Source organism: Crotalus tigris, unplaced genomic scaffold, assembly GCF_016545835.1.
Source record: "Crotalus tigris isolate CLP2741 ecotype Arizona unplaced genomic scaffold, ASM1654583v1 scf7180000017890.1996003, whole genome shotgun sequence".
NCBI lineage: Eukaryota > Metazoa > Chordata > Lepidosauria > Squamata > Viperidae > Crotalus > Crotalus tigris.
In genome coordinates this window covers 1,084,726-1,111,788 of record NW_024096707.1, presented here as the reverse complement: position 1 = coordinate 1,111,788, position 27,063 = coordinate 1,084,726, and the positions used below count along the sequence as shown (strand labels likewise).

Sequence of the window (27,063 nt, the reverse complement as noted above, 5' to 3'; positions counted from 1 at the left end):
AATTAAGCTCGGAGAGTACCAAGGACTCCATAGTTCAATCTTGAGCAACATATATTCTCTTCTCTTGATTTTTTTTTTCGAGGGTATTTCACTAGCAGCTGTTGCAGTGGGAAAGATACTTCACTACTAAGTAATGTGCTGCTGCTTTCCTCCAATATTGCATCCAACCGACCTAAGTTAGCAGGGACTTAAGTCACCAAAGAATTACTAATCAGTGTTGATTGGAATAATATTTTTTAAATAATCCTGCTACAATATAAAATAGCACTCCAGTTAAAAGCGGCCTAGAACATTTGTTCTCCAGCATGATGATTGAAGAATCCACCAATGGGTTGTTTCAGTCCTCCTGCCCAATCAGACCAAGTTGTCACGCCTCCTCATTATCTGGGAACCTCCCAGTTTTCATCTTGGTCTTTGCCCATGAAGATGTGATCTCTTGACTCTCTGTAGTTTGGAGCAGGTCTGACTAAATTTTTTGATTCATTGGTGGATTCTTAAAGTTATTAGGTTTAGTAAAGTTTCTTTCCCTCTCTGGAGGATCTATTTCTGTCTTTCTCTCCCTTTAGGGTTAGAATAGAGCCCTTTGCTAGAATGGGGGGGGGGGATGGCCTTTCCCTTCCCTGAATTCAGCAGTCTGCTGAATCATCACAATAATTCCCAAAAGAAGTGGGGAAAGCTTCTTTCTTTGGGGGGGGGGATTACAAGGGGATCGCTTGAGCCTTCCCAGTAGCGCGTGTGCTGTTGCTCTGCTTGGTGGCCGCCATTTTGAAGCCTCGTGGCTTCTTCCTGACCGGGCTCGGTAGGGAGCCTCTGTAGCGGCCGCCATTTTGAATTGCAAAACAGTCTCTTTTACGACGTTATTCCTTCTCTGGAAGATTCTAAAGGCCTCGTTTCTGACAGAGACGGGGGGAAATAAGCAGATTGTTTATTTTTGTTGCTTGTGGTTGCTGCTGAAGAGGTGAGAGCCTCGTGATGTGGTGGCAAAAATTTTCGCGCCTAACAGCTGTTAGGCGCAATTCACAGCTTCGTTCCTGAGTAAGCTGCAAACCTTAAATTAGCCGTTTGTTCTTTAGCTGTCTTGCATTGACTCAGGGGGCTTGATTAGCCTCCTTCTCCCCCTTTTCCCCCCATCCCTTCCCTTGTTTCTCTCTCACGAGACATCCCAGCTCTACAGCTTCAGGGATATCCCTTCCAGGGCTACGCCCATACTACACCCAGGCTAGGAAGCCATTTTTTGTTAAAAAAATTAGAATAATAATAATAATAGGAGAGATAGACTGATTGCAGTCAATTACATTGGGGAAACATAGTTTACTGAGATTGTTGGTATTTATCTGGTCTTGAGTCTTATTGTTTCAGAAATCACATCTCCTATTCAAGACATTTTGTTATCACAAAGTGTGGAATCAGCAGCAGCACCGGTCCTTCAGGCCTGGTCGCCATAGTGCTTGTTCTGCTCCTCTGCATCTAGTGGCTGCTCCAGCATCCTGACCATCGCCACTATTGTGGGACACGTGTGATTTCATCGCCTACCATTGAGGACGGACGAGCGCTTCGGCGCCGAGTGTGAGTTCTGGTAGCCAGTGAGCTGACTCACGCCAATCCACGTAAGGTCCCCTGCAGACCGAGTCAAGCCAAAGGCAACTTTGGGTTGTATTTCGATTGAAATGGCAGAACCAACTGAGCCACGTCCCTTGGACATAGATGTCACTCCCGCCCCAGCTGAGCTGGCACCCGAGCACCTTCAGGTAAGGCCAAATCAAAATCTAAGCACGGCAGGAGGGCTGGCGCGGCAAGTGACAGACTAGCCGACTGCACACACAGAGTCCTGGAGAAGCAATTCTCCCAGGCCCAACGCCTATCTGCTGAGAAAGGTCTCACACTGTCGACCTCCACACCACTGGATACGGGAGCGCCTCAACTGCCTACATCCAGAGCGTGGTTGCAGGAGATCGTGTATCAGCAGGTCCCGACTTGGACCCTTGGTCAGGTAGGTCCACCTTTATTTGGGCAGGACCTTAATTTGCCAGGTCCTTCAACAGCTCCCACCGTTGTCATCACACCACCTGCTGCGGGGTTAAGGCTTCCGCTAGAGCAGTCCGTCTCCAACCAGCTCCAGCTGTGGATAGCTCAGGCTGTGGGCCAAGCTATGGCGTCAATGGGCCACCAGTGGGCGTCTCCCACTCCAGGGACTTCCTCTTCGTCGGGACCAACAGTCGCCACACGGCCTTCACTGGAGCGGTCAGGTATGGTTTCCCCATCCTATTCTCCTGATTCTGACTCCGATGTTTCGGATTATGTGGGAGGCAAGGACAGTTGGTCAGATTGCAAGGAGCCTACTTTTGAATCCCAACCTATGTCAGAACTGTTTAATGCTTCGCCCTTTCCTGCCTTGTTGCACAGAGCCTGCGAGGCAAGTAAACTTTCCTCCCATCCGGTCCCAACCGCTCTACCTTCCTCTGATCAGGAAACTAATCCTCTATTTGCTGTGCCAGTAGACACACACCTCCATATTCCCTGTCCCTAATTATTTCTCCAAAATGTTCAGGAACAGTGGGAGTCACCAGCTGCTAGCCGTTGCAAGGGGCGACTGAGTGCAAAATAGTAGACATGTCTAAGGCATTAGTAGACCTTTTAGAGGTCCCGAAGGTGGATGAATCTCTAGCACCTCTATATTCAACTGCCAGCCTCCCCGCTGACGTATCTGACGCCCTTAAAGCAGAGGATAAAAAATCCAACATGGCCTTGCGCAAAGCGCATTTGGCATCCGCCTGGGCGGTCAAGGCAGCCACGGCAACTTCCTTCTTCGCAAGGATATCTATTACCTGGCTGCATCAGTTACAGGATAGAATTCCGCTGGAGGAAACTAGGGTTCATCAGGATTTAACCAAAATATTGGCTACATCCAAATATATGGCTGACATCTCCCTGTATTCGGCCAAACATTTGGCCCAAGCAATGGCCTCCAGCATGGTCGCTAGGAGACTTTTGTGATTAAAAACCTGGAGAGCCGAAAGTAAGCACAAGTGGCGTGTGGCCACAGCCCCCTTCAAGGACGGCAAGCTATTTGGGGAGGCCCTAACGCCTTATTTAGTCGAGAACAAACAAAAACAGAAAGTAATGTCTCACGTGGCAAGGAGGTCTACCAGACGGTACATTCCTTATAGTTGCCGGCAGTCCATTCGGGTAGGGACGGCAACAAAGTCTGCGCAACCATACCGGTCACCTGCTCCTAAATCGGAGCACTCCTTTGATAGGGCAAGTTATAGGGACAGAACTAGGTACCAGTCACAAACCAAGCATTCCTTTCGTGGCAGAGTGGGTTGGCCCTTCCGCCGAGGCAAATGACTCAGAAGCCGTTCCTCCCATTGGCGGCAGACTAACGTACTTCATATGCCAATGGAAAAGCACGACCTCAGACTCCTGGCTCTACATACAATCAGAGAAGGTCTGTCTCCGGAGTTCAAATCCATCCCATTAAATCACTTCGTGTCTTGCCCAGCCAGGAGAAACCCGGTAAAAAGGGGGCTCATGGAAGATGCCATCTAACATCTGCTCACCATCAAGGCAATAGAGGAGGTTCCCCCAAGTCAGATGAGGCAGGGATATTACTCCATCCTGTTTGTGGTCCCAAAGTCTTCGGGGGGATGGAGAGCGATCCTCGATCTCAAGGGATTAAACCTCCAACTTCACTACAAGAGATTCAAAATGCAAACACTGCACTCTATCTTGGGGGGGGGGATCTGTGGACCTCAATAGATCTGAAGGAGGCATATCTACACATTCCTATCCTCCCAGAACATCGCAGATACTGAGATTTTGTTATCTCAACCGCCACTTCCAATACAGGGCTCTTCCTTTTGGCCTTTCCTCAGCCCCCAGGGTCTTTACCAAAATCCTAGCAGTGTTGGCGGCTCACTGGAGACTGATCCCCATATGGGTAGAGTGTTATCTGGACGACATCCTGATCCAGTCCCAGTCAATCTCAGCCGCCCATTCGGACTTGGCCCTCACCATAAAGACCCTTCAGAACTATGGGTTCCTGATCAATTTCAAAAAGAGCCAGATGAATCCCTCTACCCGCCTGCTTCATCTTGGAGCGTTGATAGACACCGAATTGTGTCATGTGTACCTGTCAGAGGAGAGGCGCAGGAGCATCAGGGACCTGGCTCACAAGGTGTGCAGAGACAGGGCTATGGCATTGGCCACGCTTTCTCAACTCCTAGGCAAACTAATATCATGCATAGCGATCGTGCCGTGGCCCGGCTACATACCCGGGATCTTCAATGGTTCCTACTTCCATACCAGAGACAACATACAAGTACATCCAACAGACTGGTTCAGATTCCTCATCAGGTACGTTTATCACTTGGCTGGTGGATTTCATTGGCCGTTCATAAGGGGACCCTATTCAAGGAGCCCAGCCGATTCCAGGTGACCACGGACGCAAGCCTCTTCGGTTGGGGGGCACACCTCCAATCCCATATAGCTCAGGGTCGGTGGTCGCAAACAGACCTCAAACACAACATAAACTGGTTAGAGCGCAGAGCAATACATCTAGCTCTCCAAAAATTCCACACAGCAATCAAGGGTCAGCATGTACTGGTCCGAACAAACAACGTGGCCGCAAAAGCCCATGTGAATCAGCAAGGGGGCACTTGGTCCAAATCTCTCACGATGGAGGCCCGAGCATTGAGCTCTTGGGCAGAGAAATACCTATTTTCCGTCAGAGCCGAGCACATCTCGGGGGAGGCAAATCGACAGGCAGGCTTCCTCAGCAGATCGACAATAGATCATTCGGAGTGGATGTTACATCCAGATATCTTCAGGGAGATATCAATCAAATTTGGCCGTCCGATTGTAGACCTGTTTGCCTCCCCGGAGAACGCTCAGCTACCTAGATTCCTTTCTCGGTTCCCCTCCCGGGGAGCAGAAGGGACGGATGTGCTTCGCAGTAGGTGGCCACAAGGTCTCTTGTATGCTTTCCCCCCATTGCCGCTACTTCCAGCAGTAATCAGGAAGATCCTGGAGAAGCGGGCGGAAGTGATCTTCATCGCCTCTTACTGGCCCAGGAGACCATGGTTCCCGGATCTGTGAGTCTTTCATCCTCAGCTCCATGGAGGATTCCTGACACCCAAATACGGCTGATACAGGGGGATCTCCAACATCCAGACCCCCAATGGCTTCAATTGACTGCCTGTCTGCGTAAGGTGTTGGGTGCCAACTCCTTGTTAACGCCTTCCATTAAATATTCCAGTACCCTGGGAACCGTCACCTGTGATAGACTTATGTGCTTCTTGTTGCACCAATGACAGTAATTCTTCCATGTATGGTCATAAATTCGGTTCGTTGCCGGTCTCCTGGCTGCCTGTATCATATCAGTCATCTCCACCGAGTAAGATTCCCTGGTGCGACAAGAAGCACATAAGTCTATCACAGGTGACGATTCCCAGGGTACTGGAATTCCCAAGGTAGGGTTTGCTGCCTGAACAGAGGGTTGGACTAGATGACCTCCAAGGTCCCTTCCAACTTTACTACTACTACTATTATTATTATTATTATTATTATTATTATTATTATTATTATTATTATTATTATTATTATTATTTAATGGAGGGCGTTAACAAGGGGTTGGTGCCCAACACCTTACGCAGATAGTTAGCAGCTCTGTCCTCGATTCTGTCATGGGACTCATCGGGCTCTTTATCATGGCATCCAGCCATCCGGGCCTTCCTTAAGGGGGTCACAAATACTGGACCGCCTGTGATTCATAGGTATCCCTCTTGGGATTTACCTCGTGTCCTTCAGGCACTAACATTATCTCCCTTTGAACCACTCAAAACGTGCTCACTGTGACACTTGTTGCTCAAGGTCTCCTTTCTGATTGCCATTACCTCGGCCAGGTGCATTTTGGAGTTAGCTGCCTTGTCGGTTAGGAAGGACCTGTGCACGTTTCATGAGGACAGGGTAGTTCTCAGACTAGACCCTTCATTTATCCCAAAGGCTAACACAGTTTTCCATAGGGCGCAAGAGGTCATCCTTCCAAACTTTTGCTCTCACCCGTCACATGAATTGGAACGTCGCTGGCACACCCTGGATGTAAGGAGAGCCTTACGTTGCTATATCAAGCGAACGAAGCCCTTCCGTAAGTTGGAAGCCCTATTTGTGTCCTTCCAACCTTCATCAATAGGACAAAAGTTATCAGCTTCCACTATAGGTAGGTGGATCAGGGCCTGTATTTCAAGGGCTTATGTCTCACTTGCCTTGCCAGTTCCTCCTCATGTGACGGCACACTCTACACGCAGTGCTGCTACAACCACAGCGTGGGCAACTCAGGCGTCCATTGAGGACATTTGCAGGGCGGCGACATGGTCATCGCCATCACTGTTCATTAGGTATTATCATTTAGACAAATTTGCTTCGGCTGAGGCCGCTTTTGGTAGACGTATCTTAGTCACACCATCTGGGGATCCAGCCCCTACTGACTCCCACCCTTAGGGACTAGGGAAGCTTTGGTATGTCCCATTGGTGGAATCTTCAGTCATCATGCTGGAGAAGGAGCGTTGGCTTACCTGAATGCCTTTTCTCAGCATGATGATGAAGAATCCACGCCCTCCCATATTAGAGGTCAGTCAGGTCCGGGTGGGATATTTGTTCTGTTAGTTTCTTTTATTACCTGCTGAGAGTCATCACGTCGAACTGTTGTCAATGGTTTCGCCCGTCAATGAAAACTGGGAGGTTCCCAGATAATGAGGAGGCGTGACAACTTGACAACTTGGTCTGATTGGGCAGAAGGACTGAAATAACCCATTGGTGGATTCTTCATCATCATGCTGAGAAAAGGCGTTCAGGTAAGCCAATGCTCCTTCTATGTATAAAACAAAGCATAGTACAGGTAGTCCTTGACTTACAAAAGTGATCATTTAATGTTACAATGGCATGTAAAAAAGTGATTTATAACCATTTTTGACACGATTGTTGCATCATCCCAAGGATCATGTGATCAAAAGTCAGTCGCTTGGCAACTGACTCACATTTATAATGGTTGCAATGCCCAGGGTAATGTGATCCCTTTTTGAGACATTTTAAAAAGCAAAGTCAATGAGGAAGCCAGACTCGCGTAACAACCATGTCACTAACTACAGCAATTCATTTAACTGTGGCAAGAAAAGTCATCAAAGGGGATAAAACTCATTTAACAAATGTCTCACTTAGCAACTGAAATTTGGGGCTTGATTGTGGTTGTAAGTCAAGGATTACCTATATATTGATCTTTCTTAAAATAAATTCTTAAAATTTGGATGACTCCAAAATCAGCAGAAAAGTAGAATGCACAGCAACTTCTGTTTTTTTGGTAATTTTTCTATGTAGTTATAGGTATAATTATTGATATACTGGAGCAAAAATAGGATTTGGAAATAGGTGTAATTAGAGGTGGATTATATGGTTTATACTTTTAAAAATAATAATTCAGAGTATTAGATAAAATTGACTATTAAGTTGGTGTATCTACATTTAATAATACCTGTTATAAAAAATAAGTATTATTTTTACTATGATGGTTGGTCTGAGATTACTAAGCCACATTATATCCATAAAATATTTTTAAACATTTATGATATGATAAATAGCTTAATTTTGTTTAGAATGCTGATATCCTGAAGTAAACTCAATGCTTTATGTCCCAAGGGTGCTTTTGGGGACCTTTGGGACAACCATGACCTGGATGATTGGGAATCTTTATGGACATCTATGCTTTTATGTCAAAGTGTTGTTGCTTCTCTGCTTGATGAGATATGTGGCTGTGCCAGATGCGTGAGTAAATTAACATGGATCTGTTGCATATTATATAAGGAACAGAGAAGGAAAAATTTTTAAGAAAATGGATTGTAAAAAAGATGGAATTAATGCACTAAACATGTTGAATGCACTGATAAACACCTAACATATTGCTACTTTTTACTGTTAATTTCATGAGTTCCCCATCCATCGCCTCATCTGAATAATTCATTAAGATATTGAAGAGCACTGGGCCTAAGACAGTTCCTTGGGGTACTCCACTGAATACTCCCTCAATTTCTCTTTTCATTCCTTGTCTCCCAAGTTGTGACATTTCCCCTAACAGCTCTTTATTCCATTTTTTAAAATCATCTTCCTTGCCATCAGATGTATTTTGCAGACCTAAGGGGTACAGGGTCTTTTGCATTTTATTGTTATAGCTAAGTCTTGCAGTATTTTGTTTCTATATAGTCATTTATATTTCTCTTCTTTTATCTCTTCCGTCGCTGAAGCCTTTTCCTCTGTTTCGTCTTCTGATTTCTGATTTATTTGTTCATACTTTGTAGTCATTATCTGGGAACTTTCTAGTTGTAGATTTAGTTTGGAGATTTGCTCATTTATATTATCTAAATTGTTTTTAGTCTCATTATGATTTCTTTTTATGTCCTCTTTGTATGCAACAAATGTTTAGTCAATTAGTTATAGCATACAACAGTGATGGTGAACCTTTTAGAGACTGTGTACCCAAACGGCAACCCAAAATCCATTTATTTATTGCAAAGTGCACCAGGGCTGCATCAGCATTGTGGTGCCCTCAGGGGGAGCAGGGACATGGCCCATTGGGTGGCATGATTGCAGTGGTCACCGCAGACTGGGTGGGTGTGGGGGGCTGGGTGTGGCCACCTCAATGTTGCTCATGGGGGATGCCTGTGGGGGCTGGGCAGGGTTGGGGAAAATCTAGGGGGCCTCTGGCAGATGGGGTGGTGGGCAGGAGGTTCATCCTGCGGGGTGAGGCAAAGGACAGGGCAGGGGTGAAATTGCTCCAAGGTGAGGCAGGGAGGGGCAGCTGCTGTCTGACACCATTGGCCCCGCACATAGAGGCCAGCGAGTACATGGGGGCCGATGGTGTCTGTCAGCAGCCACAGCCTGCTGGCTCCTCGACCGATGCACTCTGGGGCTCTGCAGCCCACTACCAATACCAGGCCAGCCTTCCAGCAGCAGGTGGACTAGAGGAGGGGAGAGACACATGATGTAGACCTCCGGGTGCGCCTATTCCATCCCATCTTTTTTTGCTTGCAGTTGCAGGTCGTTGCTGGTCATTTCCTCGCCCCCCTTGCAGATCTTGCCCTGGGCCCGCTCATGGAGCCAGTTCCCCTTGTGCACTTGATGGACCTTGGTGCCGCCTCGAGCCACTGCTACCAGCAGCTCGTGCAGGTCCATTAGGCTGCTGCCGCCCAGAGTGGCAGCCCCACCCAGCACAAAGGAGATGAAGCGGCCGGATGGCAAGCTTGAGTAGAGGTGGTAGAGCACGCCCACGTCCAGCAAGCCAAAGGCCACCTTGAGCAGGGAAAGCTGGATTCTGGTCAGCGCCATGGCCTCCCAGTCCCATAAATTTGCCACTACTGGCATAGAATATATTTCCTTCTGAAAAATGTTTGTGTTTTCTTGAAATATGGTTCCTGGAGATCCTCTAATACAGACATGTCAAACACAAGGCTCGGGGGCCGGATACGGCCCGTGAAGTGGTTTCATGTGGGCCGTGAAGCCATCCTGGAAACAGTGAGGGGATGGCTCCTGCTGCCTTGGCCCAGGCTGGCCGGGAGCCAGTGTACAATTTTGTGGTGGCCATTTATGCTGAAACACATTCAGTCTGAGCTCCACAAGGCCGTCTAGAAACAACGAGGAACCAGCCCCTGCCGTGTTGGCCCCACCCCCTGGGTGCATGCTGGGGAAGTGTCACCCTTTGTGAGGAAGGAAGAACTGGACCATGCCTTGGTGCTTGTCCCCTTCTGCTAGAGACCCTCAGATTTGTCCCACTCCTGCCCAGGCCCCCACAGGCACCCTTGACACGGACAATGTACAGGTGGCCACGCCCACCCAGTAGGCCACATCCACTCCAGCCACGCTCACCCAGTAGGCCGTACCAATCCTGACCACACACCCCCGGTCCCCCAAGGGTAACCGCAATGCTGATGCGGTCTTCAATGAAATTGAGTTTGACACCCTGCTCTAATATCACCAGTCTCAATAAGAGTAGATCAAACTTTCTGTTAGTTTTCTGTTTTTTTTATATATCCTTTATAATCCAATAGATTCCGGAGTGTAGGTTCAGTCATGAAAGCAATATTTTATAGTGATCCTTTGTCTCAAGTATCCAAAAATTGTCAATCGGGCAAGGTTGTAATCCATAATGTTCAAAATGTTCACAGTGTTCAACCTTTCTGAAAACAGCTCAACCAGGCATAGTCCAAGGTCAATTTTTTCTTTCTCTCCCACTAGCTCTTGAGGTTAAAGTCCAAACTCAGTAGATAGTTATAATCCAAGAAGCTCAGGGTGATAAGTATGCCAAAATATTTTCCTTTATTGCCAGCTGTTCTCCCAAGCTAGGAATCACCAAGCAGCCAGGAAGCAAATTATAGTGCTATACACAAATCCATCGCTAGATGTCGTTCAGAGTTTATTTTCCACTATTAAAACAAAGGATTGATTTCTTATATTTCGCCAATGTTTTTTTTAAAAGAGAAAATATTAACAGTTATCTCAGTTCTCAAATTTATCAAAACTGTAGCATTATGTTACTTCCACTTCAGTATTGTATATTTCTGTCCCCCTAAAATTAAAATGCCTCTTCCGTTTGCATTTGGAGATTTTTAGCTTCTTCTAGCCTTTCCCAGGAAATTCAGTTGTAAAATAATAAAGAAAGAATCAATATTCTCACCCAGTTCCAGGCATGCTGTTTACGATGTGCTAATTGATGCCTTTTTCTTCTTCAGTTGTCATGGCCAGCCACAGGAATGTAGCCAGTCTTTCCCCTGCTGGTTTGGAGGGCTTTCCTTGGATTGAACGGAAAGACCGCCATCTCTCCGTGATCAACAAGGCACCCCTCCTCTTCATCGCCTCTTCAGGGCGACTTTAGGCCCTTTTTAGGGCCCCCAGCAGGGTGAAATCGGGAGTGGAAGACAGAGCCCTGCCTTCCTGCATCCCATTTCACTGCGACACAAACCGGAAGTCTCCTCAACATGTAGTCCTTAATGAAACTAATGAAACAGGTGGAAGACCTCCAAGTCTCTTCCAACTCTGTTATTCTCTTACTTGAAAGTAGTAAATTGTTATTGCAGTTATTATTGATTAATACTGTAAATTGTATCAGGCATGAGTATGCATATAACTTTCTGCTTTTTATTAAAACAACTTCAAGTTTATAAGCAAGTCTGGGAAAAAAAGATGCTACTTAAAATAGATGCTTATCTTAAAAAATTGGCATTTTTTCAGGCTTGCATGGAAACTTAGAAAAAGAATGGAATTTTTTATTGAATACTAGAATAGTGCTGCTCTCATGTGAGGTCAAATTAGATCTAAAACACTTCTTTCAAATAATTTTGAAATGATACCTAAAAATAATATATTTTAAATTGACCATTAAGATTATTCTTTCTAGCTTGTTTTTAAGATAATAATGCTAAAAATAAGTTGCATGAACTGTAAAAGTAGTTTATTTTTAAAATATTTTTTTTAAATCGATAATAAATGAAAAAAGAAAACAAGAACTAAGGAATTCAGTACAAGAAAAAACAAGATAAACAAGAAAATCATTAAAGGGTAGAGATAATATAAACAGAAATGGATATAATGAAATAAAATTATCACTTTAACTGATGTATTAACTGAAAAAAACCTCTATTTCTCTAGTGCAGTTTACTGATTATTTAGAGCAAGTATTGAATTATATTCTTGAATCTGTTTATTTAAAATTGATGTTGCATTTTTCTGGCATAATGTTCAATCTTAGAAACATGTAAGAACAATTGAAAATAGTATTTGATTTTTATATGTATGGCATATAACTAGGCACCAGATCAGTGGAGTTCCCAATGGTTGTCCTTTATTCTCAGCCCACTCAGCCTACTCAACAGCTTCAGCCTCCAGGCAGGCATTCCCCATTATTGAGAACAATGACCCGATCATGGATAACTATCAAAATGTCTTAGCATACTTTAGAAATATTTTGGAGATCCCACCCAAGAAGACAGCATAACATGCATAATTCAAAAGCCCTAACAAGGCAGCCAGAGAGTAAGACTCTATACCAGCAGTTCTCAACCTGTGGGTCGCGACCCCATTTGGGGTCAAATGACCATTTCACGGGGGTCACCAAACAACGCAGTCTGCTATTCCCCCCCCCCTTTCCTTAACTCCCTCTTATTCTATTGGCTTTTGAAAGCCAATAGAATAGACTCTATTCAAGAGACTCTATTCTATTGGCGTTCGAAAGCCAATAGAATCTATTGGCTTTCAAAAGCCAATAGAATAGACTCTCTTGAATAGAGTCTAATTCTGTTGGCTTTCAAAAGCCAATAGGAATTGTCCAGGCTATCTCTGCCCTGCTGAGCCCGTCAAAAGTCCCAGTCTGCAGACAGTGCTGCAAGTTGTCTGCAGCTAAGGCGAGCTTTCTGGACGTTTCCACCCCTCCCTGCTCAGCAACTACTAAATGTAAGTAAAAGAGGGCCGGGGTGGGAGGTGGGAGGCTGGCGGGTGCAGGGAGGGTTGCTGGCGCATGTGGGGCCCGGCGGGTGGCTTACCTCCCTTGGGCTGCGCCAGCTGGTGGCCCAGCCAGTGGTCGGCCTGCGCCCTCGCTGCCGCGTGCCATGGTCACCCAGGAGCGCCTGGGCCTGCCTCCTGCTGCACCAAACGTGCGGTGGCCAAGGTAAGGCTAGCGGGGCAGCAGCGGGTGCAGGGAGGGTTGCTGGTGTGTGTGGGGCCTGGCGGGTGCCTTACCTCCTTTGGGCTGGGCCAGCTGGTGGCCCAGCTGGTGGTTGGCCTGCGCCGTTGCTGCCGCTTGCCAGCTACGGCTCGGCTGGCGCAGGGGGTGGCACCACGCATGCGCGGTGCTCCTGGGCTGAGGCGGTTGCTGGGTGACTGCCTGCGTGCATCCTTGGCCTGCCCAGCGTGCGCTCCAGCCGCAGGAGAGGAGGCAGAGCGTGCACGCCTCCTGCCCCGCCCGCAGGGAAATACGGTAGTCCTCGACTTACGACCACATGGTTGGGGGTCGCGGCATTAGGAAGGTTGAGAACCACTGCTCTATACTGAAGAATTCAAATTGGTTGCAGCAAATACTTCAGACTAGAAATTGGAGATGTTCTTATACAAAAAGATGTGGGCAGAGAAGAAATGCCTGTTGTCCTGCACTTTTTCTCAAGAATGGAATTATAACATTTTTAACAAGGAGCTCCTAGCAATTAAATCCACATTTGAACAATGAAGACACTTTTTAGAAGGCACACCTTTTCCCATAGAGTGCAATACAGACCACAAGAATCTACACATCTTACAACAGACCAAGCTGCTTTCACCCAGGCAAATAAGATGGAGTCAATTCTTCTCATACTTTGATTTTTACATTTCAGTATGTCCTGGTCTCAAATAACCTGATTCCAAATGTTCTTTCTTATAAGCCACAGTATTCTCAAGTTCAACATACTCTAGTAGCAACAACAATCTTGGAGGCTTCTCATTTCTGGATGCACCACATACACATCCTTGGAAAGTTGGGAGAAATTTAGTTTTCTTGGGCTCAGATGGATGACCTCAAAGTAATCCCATCACTACTGTGTCCCTTTTCCCCCTCTTTCAGGGAAGAAATTTCTATGATAACCAGAGAGCGAGTATGGGGGAGTGTTCAAAACCCTGCTCAGAACATTAAGAGATTTTTGTTAGCCTAAGGTGACAGTGGACATCAAGGACTATGTGGCCTCTTGCCATATATGCAGGAGAGCCAAGTCCCTCCATGAGAAGCAAGATTTTTGCAACCCTCCTCACACACAACTGTCCACAACCTGCAGTCTTTCTACACGGTTACTGATTTACCCCTGGTCCAAGGTTTCATGGCTATATTGGTGGTGGTAGATCTTTCTGTCTCTGTTTTCGAGCAACTGCTACCTGATTCACTAGCTGCTTCAGAAGCAGGGGAGGAAATTTTCATTGATATGGCTTCGCTGACTCCTTTATCAAGTTCCCATGAAAACTCAAACTTCAAAGAGACTATACAGGAGAGAGAGAGAGAACAGCTTTGAAGAACCCATGGAGAAGGGATGGGGCCATGTTAGAGGGGGGAGGGATGTAAGAGATGAGCAGGCTTAGCCAGAAAATGGGATTAGACATGTCGTTAATTTGGAATTGCTACGCTCCCACAAGAGATCCAAGTCCAGCCCCCCATGAATTATATTGACTCTTATCTAGCACCAATTTCACTTGAGAGTTAATAGATTAGATTCTTGTATATAGGTTCCGTGTACTAAATCTTTACTGCTTTGAACTCAATTCCTGTTCCTGGTTATTTGTGCCTGACAATGACCTTTATTTAGTAACTGATAAATTATTAGAATTTGAAGTATACATGCCTAGTTTTGTACCCTTTTTTGGATCCTACTGTTATATCTTATATATGTGGAGACTTTTCTTGCCTTTGAAGAACTCTAATGCAATATATCAGGGGTCCCCAACCCTCGATCCATGGACCAGTACCAGTCTGTGGCCAGTTAGGGATGTGTGTGTGTGTGTGTGTCCAAGTTTGCAAGCCAGGCGTGTTCCTACTTGGCTTGCAAAGGGGGAGGGGACAATCTACATTTCTCCTTATCTACATATTTTCCAAGACTGCTGGGTGCTTGCGCAGTGCTGAGTTGATTTGGTCTCTCTCTCTCTCTCTCTCTCTCTCTCTCTCTCTCTCTCTCTCTCTCTCTCTCTCTCTCCCCCCTCCCTCCCTCCTCTCTCTCTCTCTCTCTCTCTCTCTCTCTCCCTCCCTCTCTCTCTCTCTCTCTCTCTCTCTCTCTCTCTCTCTCTCCCCCTCCCTCCCCCCCCCTCTCTCTCTCTCTCTCTCTCTCTCTCTCTCTCTCTCTCATGGTGTTCTCAGCACTTCCTCAACATTCTGGGTTTTGCTGGAAGGATGAGTTTAGGATTGTCCTTTCCTTCCTACTTTCTTAGAAGCAGAAAGTCACTGATCTAATCTAATACAATGTAATAATAATAGAAATAAGTGCATTATTTATTAGTTTGTTTATTTAGAAAATTTTCAATAAATATAATGCACTTGAATCATCCCGAACCCCCCCTCTCCGCCACATCCCACCCAACCCTGGTTCATGGAAAAATTGTCTTCCATGAAATCGGTACCTGGTACCAAAAAGATTGGGGACCTCTGCAATATATTCAATGTAATGTGAAACTTATTTATTTTCTACTTTTACTTAATTACAGAAAAAAACATTTAAAAGTTGCTGGTGTGTGTGTGTGTGTGTGTGTGTGTGTGTGTGTGTGTGTGCATGTATTTAGTTGCAGGGCCATTTATTTCTATATTCTGTTCATCTAGTTTAAATAGGAAAACTATTAATGCCTGATGTAATGAGAGATTTGTTTTTCAGCTGGCTTTTCAGCATGATGCTGATTATAGCTGTGAGAGAATGACTGGTCCAAGGTCATTTAGTTGTATTCTATGCTTAAAAGATAATTAGAACTTGATTTTTCCCACTCCTAGTCCAGCAGGCTAACCATTACAATACTGGCTCTCCACGAATGAAATTAATATAAACATTATATTAAATGGGTTCTAAAGGATTGTTGATTCAGCTTGAAAACTGAAAACAAGGACATTAAAAGGGATGGTATGCTAAAGGTAGGCTAGATTAAACTTCTTGGAATATAGGAAATTTATTGGGACAATTTTCAAGGTGAAAAATATAGTACTTTATGCATTAAAATGTTTTCAAAGTTTGAAATTTTTATTATTTGTTCTTGAAAAGATTATATAACCAACACAATGAATGCAACAAAACAAAGGAAACAAAATCCAATTGACATCTCATCTCCTGGAACAAAGAAGAAAGGAAGAATGTATAACAGATATGAAGCTAACCCAATGGTTTTAGTGCCTGCAGCTCCCAAAGAAACCATTACACAATATTCTCTGGGTCTTACATCAGGAAATAAAGATAGAATGTTTGATGAAATGGACATGCTTAGGAATATTACAAAACATCTAAATGAGGTAGGTTAATCATTAACATTTATTATTTGATTTTTATTCCTTGTTTGTATTTAATTAAAAAGGCAGTGAATATACTACTGCATCTTACATTACTCACAGCCACAACTCTGTAAACAGATATCTCATTGAAGTCTTGGGAGACTCTTGGGTTGCCAGATGTGAAATAGGCCTTGGTCTATAGGCTGTAAATGTCTTCCATGTGCTGTTTGCTTCTGTTGACCAGCTTTAGGCAACGTTGCCTGGCTGAATAGCCAGCTTGGAAGCAGGCTGAGGCCTGTGGAACCCTGAAGTCCACAGGAACCCTGAAGTCCACAGGAACCCTGAAGTCCAGGGAGAAGAGCACCAGGTGCCTCAGAGATGGGGAAGCCTTGGGAGGCCCAGAGAGGTTTGCAGGAGTGTGATAGGATCTGGGCATGTGGTGGGCCTCCTCACCCTGTGGCACCTCATATTCTACCTAATGATCCACATATTTATTTAATGATTGCATTTGGGAGAGCAGGGATGGGGTTGTTAAGTGAAATGCTTCACTTAACAGCCATCGTGACATATGACCATAATGGGCAGGTTCTATTGTGCTCCTAAGTTGAGGACTACCTGTATATTTTGAAAGGACACATTATAGAAGATGAATGTATTTATATAATAAAGAGTATTTGCTTTGGTTTGATTAATGGATTTTTCTCTTGGAATGAACAAAGGGTATTGCCATAAAAATATGACTTTAACAATTGAAAGGATTTGTCAGACTTATTTAATAAAAATATTCTTTTTGCTGAATCTTCATTTTCTTGCTAAAATCCAAAACCAACCGTGCAGATTGAGAATTATTATTATTTATTACTTGTTAAATTTATTTGCCACCTACCTCAACATGGGGCTACTCTAGATGGCTTACTGCAATAGCAATAAGAAATGAAAAGAGTGTAAGCAGAAGTAAAATAATAGAACAATAAAGCAAACAATAAAAAATGAAATTGAAGAGAATGTTTGAACAATATAGCTTATGGCTGCTTTGAAAAGTCATCTTTGGGCTCTAATTGGGGATGCAGCAAATAATGGGAAAATAAATCACGTAGTACTTGAATAATGGCAATTACTTAGTTTAATGTACTTTTTCAGAATGTTTTATCTCTCTGATGTAAAGGCAGATCACAGCATATAGCTGGTCTGGAAAAAAAAAGGTTGGTAAAATGGATGGGAACTATTTGAAAATCCCATAGTTGTAAGTGAACTAAGTAATTGAAAAAAGGATTGAAAAAAAAAAAAAAAAAGAAAGATATTGAGCTTGATTATTTGTTTTTAATTGTTTTCATGTTTTGTTTATATTGTGGTTTCATTCTGGAGGGTTTTTTTGGTATTGTTTATGTTTTAATTGTAAGCTACTTAGAGTCATAGATGTGAGATGGATGGATATATAAACTAAATAAAGAAATAAATGCTAAGTAGTTTTGTATCATTGTCAAGAAAATCTGATATGTATATTTTGTCCTTAGTGATCAACCTTGACTTAAGGCAATGTTTTCTTTTATAATAGTATACATTCTGAAAACTACAGATTGTTGAACACAAATGCATAAAAGTTACTAAAACTAAAAGAAAAGAGAAGTCTATCTTAAATAAAACTTGATGATCTAGGATTCTAACATTAGGAAAATAGGAAGCATTGCTAATGAGAGATTAGAACATTATTTGAAATTTTTTGCAGATTGTGCATACAATGGAAGGTGTCTATATAAAGGAAGGTGAAATTAAAGAAAGTAAAGAAGAGGAAGAGGAAGAAGAACTACCTGTAAATAATATTACATGCTGTTTGAATAGCCTCATTTTACCATGAATGATATTGGTTTTATGCTAAGCAAATATTAATTAGAAGTAACAAAAGATGTAGTACAGGTAGTCCTTGTTTAATTATCACAATTGAGACCAGTAACTTGATCATTAGGTGAGGTGGATGCTAAGTGAAACCGCAATTCTGCTTATGATGTTATTTGAGCTTTCCTTTGGTTTACCTGCAAAGATTGTAAGTGAGAGGATTGGTGACACAATTACTTTTTCATCACTATTGAATGGTCACTATACAACACAGTTGTTAAATAAGGACTAGCAGTTTGTTCTGAATGATTATGTTGTGATTAGCCATAACTACTATTAATTTAGGCTCCTTGACTTCAACAACTTGCGATCTAAATTCTGGGCTCTATTGTGGTCATAAGTCAAAAACTACTTGTACAGTGCTACCATAGGCTTTATGTGAGGATATTCTTGAAGACAACTCAGAAGCTAAAATTGGTGTAGAATATAACAACCAGTTTTCTGACTGGTTTAGCAGTATAATACTTGTTCTGCAGGAACTGCATACTGTATGTTACCAGTAAAACTCTATTTTAAGCTTCAAGTGAATACTTGAATCTGCAGGATTGTTTTCTTCATGTAGAATCTGCCTAATCTATATGTGCTAAGTGAGATGGTTCTTTGCTTGCTGCCTAAAAAAAAATAAAAATCAGAAGGTTTGGAATCTAGAAATTAAGCTCATCATCCCCTATGGGGCAATTTCCTTCTCTAATAATATCCTTATTTTGATGATGTTCCAGAAGGTGATGAAAATAGTTTTTATTAAGGGATATTTTAATGTAGGATGGCAGCTATGCTTTTATTTATAGTTTATATCTATATTTATTATGTGGCTTTATGAATAGATTTTTTATTTTATTAATGTTTTATCTGTTGTAAGTCCCTTAAAATCAAAAAAATATGCAACATATACATTTTAGTAAATAAATAGAAATAATTTATTCATTGGAACCTATCATGTCAGTTGACATAGGATTATGTCCTAGCTAATATTTTTATTCTTAATTTACTTGTTATAGATTAAGTAAATGCTGTCATTACTTCATGAAAATGATAGAACTTGTAAATTGATTTTAAAAATAAGAATTGTAAAAGATTATTACAAATCTCAGAAAAAAAATTCCCTAACAATATTTTAAAAATATATTATATATATATATATATATATTTTCTCATTGGAAGGAAGATTATGAAGATATGACTTCTTTCCTGATATGTTGTTCACAACTTAGGACACAATTAGAAAATGCACTTCGTGAAGAAAAGCAAGTATGTATAATGTTTATTGTACTGTATAAGTATTAGATTTTATTTATTGTTAATTGTGATGTTTAGTTATACTTGAAAAAAATCAGCTATAGTGTATATAATAACTACCAGGTTTTTTTGAAATTTAGAATAGATGTGGAAAGATGCTTCTCTGCCTTTAAAAGCATAGCTGCCTTTAAATTCAGTTACATCAAGGGCAATTTCACTGCCACAGAATTATTATCAGCTATATTTTTGCTAGCTGTAGATTATAAAATGAGCAGCCTTCTGTTTCAATACAGTGCTAAGCACATGGTAAATTCCCTTCTCTATTGCAATGAGGGGACTCCAAAATTACAAAGGTCAACCTAGCTAAATAATTTATAAGAGAAAACCCTTTTCCTGCTCAAGCTAACAGAAGGAGGCATCATTTGGAAGTTTAAACATTTCTCATTTTATTATCCATTATTCTACTTTGCTCTCTTTGTGGAGTGTTAAGATATTGTCATTGCGTAGTCTTTAAGTGATTTTTTTTCTTTTCACTTAGGCTTGAAACATGTACTTTTTAAAAATTCTAGCAATTTCAGAATTATCCAGTATCTCAATATACTACTTTGAAGTTATAAATTAGTTTGGTGCTAGTTCACTATCAGTCTGTTTACATTTTGCCCTGAAAACTTAATAAACTGATTTATTTGGTATTGCATAAGTGAGCAATCAACTTTTCTATAAGTTGTGATTATTTTGAAAGGGGTTTTGCTTTACACAGCAAGCAAAACATTTTGTGTGTTATTTTGTAGTGGTGGTAATGGTGGTAGAAGAATAGGTTTCAGTTCAATGTCAGTTTGGATAATTGAAAATGATTTCATTTAGCTTTTTTTTTCTCCCCTCAATTTCCTTATGCATATAAAATCTCCTTGGAATACATTGTAGGAACATATGACTATTCTGGGAAGAATTATCTAGAACAAATCTGAAGGATTTTATTTTTGAATGAAAAAAAAAGATAGTTTGGACACTTTACCCATCTTTAAAAAATAAATTGGATGTTTAATAAAGATTAAACTAATGTTTGAAGGACCACATTCCTGCTAGCAATAATCCTACCATGAATCTGTTGAGGGTTAAATATCTAAATTCACTGTAAACAAAATTTTTGACATAAGATGTTTTTTTATTTGTAGTCATCATCAAATTATAGGTAGTCCTTGATTTACAATAGTTTGTTTAATGACCGTTTGAAGTTATAATAGCACTGAAAAAAGTGACTTATGACCGTTTTTCACACTTACAATCATTATAGATCCCCCTGGTCATGTGATCAAAGTTCATCTGATCACCTTTTGCAATCTTCTGACAAGCAAAGTTAATGGGGAAGCCACCTTCACTTAATAACTATATATTATACCTTTACAACTGCAGTGATTAACTTAACAGTTGTGGCAAGAAAGATTGTAAAATAGGGCAAAACTTACTTAACAACTGTCACTTAGTTGCAGAAATTTTGGGCTCAAATATGGTTATAAATTGAGGACTACCTATATTATTTTGAAGGCTTAGATGCTACTGCCCGTTATGAAAAAAAAAACACAAACCATGAAAAATAAAAAGCAAAGTAATGGAAAAGATTATACTTTCTAGGTATAGTTTTTCCTCTAAAGTGGAATATATTTTTTGATTATAAAGAGAAATATATATTATTTAATACTGTAATAATTTTTATAGAAAATCATCCTTGAAAAAATTGAAAATGAATTTGTTTATTAAACAAATATTTAAATTGTCATAAATAAAATTGGTGGTGATTTATAATATATATTTTCTTTCTTAGATATTAGAGTCATTGCTTAAGGTAAGAAACTTTTGATATGTATCTTTAAAATATTTTATTTTATAAAAATGTTATCTGTTAATAATTTATTTTATTTTATTTTTTTCTCTCAAGTGGTTTGAAAAGGAGGTCCATGAGATGGAAGAGGTAAGCCTAGAATTTTGATTGATAAGATCTAACAGAAAATATTTAGAAATATGTAATAACCATATGAATTGTTTCTATATGTATTGTGCTGTTTCTTTTTATGTTTAATTTTAGAATATAAATAGAAGGACACAATATAAGGCTAAGACTTTATTATTTAAGCAGGTATAACAGAAATTGGGATTAATCTTAACATAATTAAAAATATTTCTATAATAATTGCCAATATATAAAAACAAAAAGGACCACATTTCAAACCTATTTTCCATATCAATCATCCAAATTCCACTCTTACTAATTCACTTATTAAGGCTACTCTACTAGTATATCATCTCTTCCTTCCACTACTAAACATAAACCACATATTCCCAGACACTTAATAATGTTCTTCGCCATCATATATTTATGTGCCTTTTCATTACTTCAGTGTGCCTTTCTTACCAACAATCCCATAAAAAATCCTTTTACTTTTCCCACCTATCCTATCTCTAATTAAAGAGGAGAATACAGCACTTGTGTCTAATTGCAATTCAGAGATAAACAAAAACGCCTGATCATATTCAGGTAGGAATTTCTCTTCAGGACTTTTCTACATATTCTGCATGGAAAATATACTACACTACCTTGGAGCAACCAAAGCTACTCTGTGCTGCTTCAGGCCATCACCAAGGGGTTTCCAGAATGTCAACCTTCTTGCATGTAGGGTGATTTATCATAACTATAGTGATAGTACTTTTTCCAACTGCAGTGGCAAGGGAGGCTCTGGTGGTCTCCATTACCATGGCTAGTCTGGGGCAGGGGAGAGATCACTGGTGCCTCAAATATTTGCCCCTGCCCTGCTTTCTTGAATTTCTTTAGAGCAGGGGTGTCCAATAAGACTTGTGGACTTCAAATCCCAGAATATAGCCTGAGCCTGCAATGATGAAGTGAGGAAAGCTAAGGTTCAAAATGAACTAAGGCTTGCAACAAAAATAACAAAAAAAGCTTTTCAACATGTAAAAAACAAGAAAAAAGTTAAGGAAATGACGGGTCCATTAGTGGAGAAAGTGGCAAGAAGGTGACAAGCAACAGGGAGAAAGCAGAACTATTTAACTTGTTTTTTGCATCCGTCTTTACATAAAGGGAAAAGACAGTCCAACCTATCAAAAAGAGTACCATAAAAAACAAATTAGAAACACAAGTTAAGATAGGCAAGAAAATGGTAAGTGAGCACCTGTCCACTCTGGATGAGTTCAAATCACCAGGACCAGATGGATTACACCCCAGGGTACTGAAGGAACTGGCAGAGGTGATCTCAGAACCATTGAACTATATCTTTGAAAGATCCTGGAGCACTGGGAACTATCAGAGGATTGGAAAAGAGCTGATGTAGTTCCCATCTTCAAAAAAGGAGAAAAAATGGATCAGGAAACTACAGACCCATCAGCCTGACCTCAATACCTGGGAAGATTCTGGAAAAGATAATCAAGCAACGAATTAGCGAACATGTAGAAGCAAACAAAGTCATTACCAAAAGTCAACATGGGTTTGTCAAAAACAGATCATGCCAGACAAATCCTATTCCATTGTTTGACCAGGTGACAAAATTATGGACTAGATGAATTTTCCTTTCACATAAATGCAATATTTTAAATATTATTATACATAATTTTATGAAATTTTGCTTTTATGTTATAGGTAGTCCTTGACTTATGACCACTGTTGAGCCCAACATTTCTGTAGCTAACTGAGACATTTGTTAAGTGAGTTTTGCTCCATTTTATGACTTTCTTGCCACAGTTAAGTGAACCACTGTGGTTGTTAAGTTAGTAACATGGTTGTTAAGTGAATCTGGCTTTTCTATTGACTTTGCTTGTTGGAAGGTTTCAGAAGATGATCAAATGGTCCCAAAACACTGCAACTGTCATAAATATGAGTCAGATGCCAAGTGTCTGAATTTTGATCACTTGACCATGAGGAGGCTACAATAATTATAAATATGAAAATCAGTCATAAATAATTTTTTCAGTGCTGTTGTAACTTTGAACAGTCACTCAACAAACTGTTGTAAGTCGAGGACTACCTGTATATGTTTTACAACAGCTTAATATTGTATAGATAGTTCTGCTATAATGATATACACATTATTTGAAGCAGTGAATGTTGTGTTTCTTTCAAGCTAATTGAGAAAAACTCTGTTAATATACAATAGATTACAATAATACTTTGTTATTTAACTATATTTCAGATAGGTGAGGAAGAAATTATACCAGATTGGCAAATTCCTCTAGCAGATAAAAGCATAACAAATAATATCAATCAGTTACTGAATCGCATTCAAAGACTTGAAGAACTAAAAGGCCGTGTTCAAGAGCTACCCAAACTTATTCAGCTTTCCATACCTAAACAGTAAGAATACCATGAAACAGAGTTATCATTAAGAAATTATAACAATAATATAAAATATGTTTATTGTAAAAAATATTATTAAAAATAAATAAATCTGTCTGCTCCGCTAAATAGCCAACTTCTGATGCAGCCTATCAAGAAGGGTGAGGCTTTCTCCTTGAAAGTAATCTGGCTGACTTTTGCTGCTCCTTTTCTCTTCTTATGTGTTTTGGATCAGGTGCAGAAGGCATTTCTTTTTCCTCCTCCCTGACCAGCTGCAACTGCATGCTTTCCCCTCTGATGCCTCAGGGCTCTCCTCCTGCAGTGTGCTTCAGCCAAATCACTCTCAGATGGCTGCGTGGAGCCATTGACCAAGTCCTCTCCTGACATGCCAGCAACTTGTCCTCCCCCAAGCTGACATCTGAACAATTATCTGGGGAAGCGTCCAGGGGATCATCACACTGATGCTCCACTGGACCCCACTCCAAAGTCCTCGGAGCCAATTTATTTATTTATTTATTTATTTATGAGACTTATATACCGCTTTTAAGTGCAAGCACTCTCTAAGCGGTGTACACCAGTAAGCACTGTATATATATTTTTTACATTGCCCCCAACAATCTGGGTCCTCATTTTACCTACCCCGGAAGGATGGAAGGCTGAGTCAACCTTGAGCCGGTGAGATTCGAACCGCTGACCTGCTGAACAGAGTCAGCTAAAGTGGCCTGCAGTACTGCACTCTAACTGCTGCGCCACCTCGGCTCTTTGTCAGAGAAAGTCAAGTATAGTGCAGCATAGCATAATATAGAGTAGATTAGAGTAGGGTAGAGTAGAGCATCTATATTATAGTACATACAGCAAATAATTCAAAAGTGATTTATAAAGCAGCCCATATTCCAGAATTGAAAGCAATTTGTATAGTAACAGTATGATTAATAATTTTGACTGTATTCTCAGCTTATTTTTAAAAGCACCATTAATACACAACAATTTGCAGTGATTTTACCATCAATATTGCCTGCACATGGGTACGCCCAGCTCAGGCAGGTTGCCACAAGGCATATACATTTTCCCCCAAGATTTAAACCATGCAGTGCGCTAATCAGTAGCTGGAGTCACAGTTAAGATAATACTCTGTTATTTTGTGTTAAAATAATCACAAATATTCAGACATTTTCTCCTGAGCTTGTTCTTTCTCTTACAATTACTTCTTCCCCGATTCCCAATAGATAATCAGTTCCTTCAATCTCACTGGTCTATACTAAATAGTATTTTCTGCATAGGTTTATGTTCCTGTTTGTTCTTATTTGATGTTTATTCTTAGAGCACAAAATGAATAATACCTTTTACATAAGATATGTTCAAATTATTATAACCCATTATATTACTTAAGGTATTATATTAACCAAGATAGGATTGTACTTTTAATATAAATATGTAAAAATGTAAAAGTTATGCTTAGAACTTTGCTGAATTGACAGTGAGTTTGTAAATCTAGATTTAATATTACCAATACTGTATGTTTTGACAGGGAAAAGAAAAAAGCAGTAAGCCCAACACCTCCCACTCCAAAAGATCCAAAAAATATAATTGAAGGTAAGAATTCTGATTTATCATGGATGCCAAGGCATCAAAAAAAATTATTTTGAAAAGTGAGTTTGGCTAATGTGGATAAAAATGAAAATGCTGGATAGGCTAAAAGCAGAACTGATTGACTAGAAGCTTGGAAAAAAATGGATAGTTTGTAAGATAATAACTTTTATTCTGATGTATTTGAATCTTATAAAGGCAATCCTCAAGTACTAGAGTTGATTTAATGACCATTCAAAGTTATAACAGACCTATCAAAAGGTATATATGACCCTGTTTCAAAGTTAAGTATTGTACAGAACTCTCTCGGTCATTTGCCCTTATGACCAACCACTGAGATGCTTCAGCCCATCCACCTATCTATTTCCCCCCCTCCCCATCCTGCCATGCTGGGTCTCGAAAAGCACTGGGCCTGCTTTACCCCCCTACTGGATTCCGCACAGTCCTCCAACCTTCACAATGCTTACTTACCTTATGAAGATCTGCAATGCTCAAGGTGGGGGAAAGGAAGGAGATAAGACCTGTTTTGAGAATTCCAGAAATGCCTTTTTTCTTTTCTATTATTTAAAAACATGTTTATTTATTCTTTTATCATCAAAGATAAAATACAAAACAAAGAAAAGAAAAAATAATCCAGACTAACAAGCAACCAACACTAACAACAACAACAACAACAACAACAAAATGTACAAAAAAAAAAAAGTATCAAGTACATCAAAAGTTAAACATTAGAAAAAAAATCCTGGCTGAATGCTGAAAGATACATTAGAAAACTTATATATGTTCTCTTAACCTTGCATAATGGGTACACAAATGGGTATATAAACTTTCCCATCTGTATTTAACAAAAATGTTATATTACATAAACAAATATCTCTGATGTGGAAATCTATCTAATAATCAAATCGACCAATATTTTTTTCATCCTGAGGATGTGTTTTGAAACCCGAGTTGCTGTAATTCTGGGCAAAGGACTTCTTTACCTCTTAACTCTGCATTGTTTGTTTTCTGTATGGTCAGAGCCAGCTCAGATTTCAAAATGTGTGCTTCCTGATTTGCCATGTTATTTCAAAAAACACAGACTTTCCCTCGTGCTGTGGCTGGATGGAAAAAGCCTTTTAATCCACCTTTTGGCACCTGGACTGCCTCTGAGAACACAGAGAACAAACTATACAAAGATGTAAAAGAGGTGATGCAGAGGCAATAATACCTACATGTAAATGAATAAAATAGGTGAGGGTGGGCACCTCTATGGTGTTCCGGAGACTACAAATATTTTTAGTATCTTCCAGAGAATTGTACTTTCATACTATATATGTAAATGATTTTTGAAGTTAGAAGACTATTTATAGCTAAGTTTCCTCTGCTGGTACCAAATAAAGAAACTACACTTACTTTAAACATCTTCAATATCCCCTTCAGTGCCACTACAGTAACAGAGAAAGATAGAATTTGTGCTTCCTGATATGTCAAAACATTTTGTAAATAACTACTCATCCAGAGTATTCTGTATTGCAAAAGTAAATACCTATTATATAATTGAAGCCTATTATATAATTGAAATACAGATATGCAGATGATACCACTCTAATGGCAGAAAGTGAAGAGGAACTGAAGAGCCTCTTGATGCGGGTGAAGAAGGAGACTGCAAAAGTTAGCTTGAAACTCAACATTAAGAAAACCAAAATCATGGCATCCAGCCCTCTCAATTCCTGGCAAATAGATGGGGAAGAAATGGAGGTAGTGACAGATTTTATTTTTCTGGGCTCAAAGATCACCTCAGATGGGACTGCAGCCAAGAAATTAAAAGACGCTTGCTCCTGGGGAGGAAAGCTATGGCAAATCTAGACAGCATTCTAAAAAGCAGAGACATCACCCTGCCAACAAAAGTGCGTATAGTCCAGGCCATGGTTTTCCCAGTTGCAATGTATGGCTGTGAAAGTTGGACCATAAGAAAGGGTGAGCGCAAAAGAATGGAGGCCTTTGAACTATG

At 40.7% G+C, this 27,063-nt stretch overlaps 1 protein-coding gene across 11 annotated transcripts in view; it reads left to right on the top strand.

Annotated features, from left to right (window-relative positions):
- CCDC7 (coiled-coil domain containing 7) overlaps positions 1-27,063 on the top strand; it is a 325,715-nt gene that overhangs the window by 24,022 nt on the left and 274,630 nt on the right. For 9 of the 11 annotated variants that reach the window (XM_039344077.1, XM_039344074.1, XM_039344070.1 and 6 more), the window contains exons 2-8: positions 15,792-16,036; positions 17,742-17,825; positions 19,070-19,156; positions 20,967-20,987; positions 21,081-21,113; positions 23,341-23,501; positions 25,012-25,076. In XM_039344077.1, coding sequence (XP_039200011.1) covers positions 15,809-16,036; positions 17,742-17,825; positions 19,070-19,156; positions 20,967-20,987; positions 21,081-21,113; positions 23,341-23,501; positions 25,012-25,076 — 679 coding nt within the window. In that variant the 5' untranslated portion in view covers positions 15,792-15,808. Of the gene's footprint in view, positions 1-15,791; positions 16,037-17,741; positions 17,826-19,069; positions 19,157-20,966; positions 20,988-21,080; positions 21,114-23,340; positions 23,502-25,011; positions 25,077-27,063 lie in introns of those variants that run through there. The other 2 variants (XM_039344076.1, XM_039344079.1) reach the window with 2 other exon arrangements.